At 47.2% G+C, this 1,266-nt stretch overlaps 1 protein-coding gene across 1 annotated transcript in view; it reads right to left on the bottom strand.

Moving 5' to 3' along the window:
• The window catches only part of Lpl (lipoprotein lipase), a 25,204-nt gene that overhangs the window by 3,833 nt on the left and 20,105 nt on the right, over positions 1-1,266 (bottom strand). The window contains exon 9 of the mRNA XM_023714641.1: positions 279-383. Coding sequence (XP_023570409.1) covers positions 279-383 — 105 coding nt within the window. The remainder of the gene's footprint in view (positions 1-278; positions 384-1,266) is intronic.

Here is a 1,266-nt window from a genome sequence, read left to right as displayed (position 1 = left end):
GAGGGAGGGGGGAAGGGAGAGAGAGAGAGACAGAGAGAGAGGAGGAGAGAGACAGGGACAAAGAGAGGGAGAGAGAGAGAGAGAGAGAGAGAGAGAGAGAGAGAGAGAGAGATTGCAAAAAAGCAAATGGGCTCATCTGTTATGCAAGACACCAACCTAGGAGAGGTGGCCTGGAGGTTCAGACCATGAGGCTCAGCTCAGCCCACTGGCTCCAGTGAAGAGGACGCACGAGGCTGCCTGCTGTAGAGGCTCGGACACCCCTGGCCTAAGATACTCACCAGTCGGACTTCTCATTCAGAGACTTGTCGTGGCACTTCACGAACACCGCAGCACCTTTTCCCTTCCGCAGTTTCGACACTTTCTCTCTGGAACAGAACATCATCCTGCAGAAGAAAAGAGATGTAAACATGTCACATAGAACAATAGGAACAACTATCCTAAACTGCACTGACCTGTCAGGGCTACACAGGTGCTCTATAATCCTGATGGCAAACTGTGTTGGTATTTCCAACAATTAACTCTGCCCACAACTCAATTAGAGGGCTACCTGACATCAGCAAATGAGCATGCTGACCCATCTAGGGAGGCAGCCAGCCAGCCGGGGACAGCCTCAGAATCACCAGGCTCTGACCAAGCGATGGCACAAGCCCACCTTCACCGCCGCTCAGTGCCCACACTAGTGAAGTAGGGAATTGGTCCTGCTGGAGGGTAAAGCTGCTTCCTCTTCCTCTTCCTCTTCCTCTTCTTTTGTGGAACCAGAGATTGAACTCAGGCCCTTGCACTTGCCAGGGAAGCACTTATTCCACTGAACCATCTCACATGCCCCTAGAGTGAAGCTTTTCCATCTATAACAATTCTTTTAGTGCAAAGCAAGTGATGAAAGAGAAATAATTTCTCAATTTCAACTTAAAGAGTTGCTTTTCTTAATGACAACAACATACTTTAGTTTGCAAAACCCCTACACATTTAGTGTACAAGTCTTAAATTTCAGCAGGCTGTCTGTACCACCCATTTCCTAGACACACGAGGCAGAACTGAGGCGGCAGAGCTGCGGATACAGGATGAGATTTTCTTACTCTATCCTTCTTAAAGAGATTGCTTCAGTCTTGGAGAGTCAAAGTTACATTTCTGAGATTTGTCCCATAAACCTTTTGTGCTTTCAAGAAATAGTGCTAAATGGATGCTGGAATTTTTAATATCTAATCCCAGCTCTCCCTCCAAATGGCTGTGACTGGTATTCAGGGACTCAGGGAATGAATATATATA

This window comes from Octodon degus, unplaced genomic scaffold (assembly GCF_000260255.1).
Source record: "Octodon degus isolate 3935 unplaced genomic scaffold, OctDeg1.0 scaffold00036, whole genome shotgun sequence".
NCBI lineage: Eukaryota > Metazoa > Chordata > Mammalia > Rodentia > Octodontidae > Octodon > Octodon degus.
Note: the sequence above shows the minus strand (reverse complement) of the source record. Positions and strands in the feature narration are given on the sequence as shown.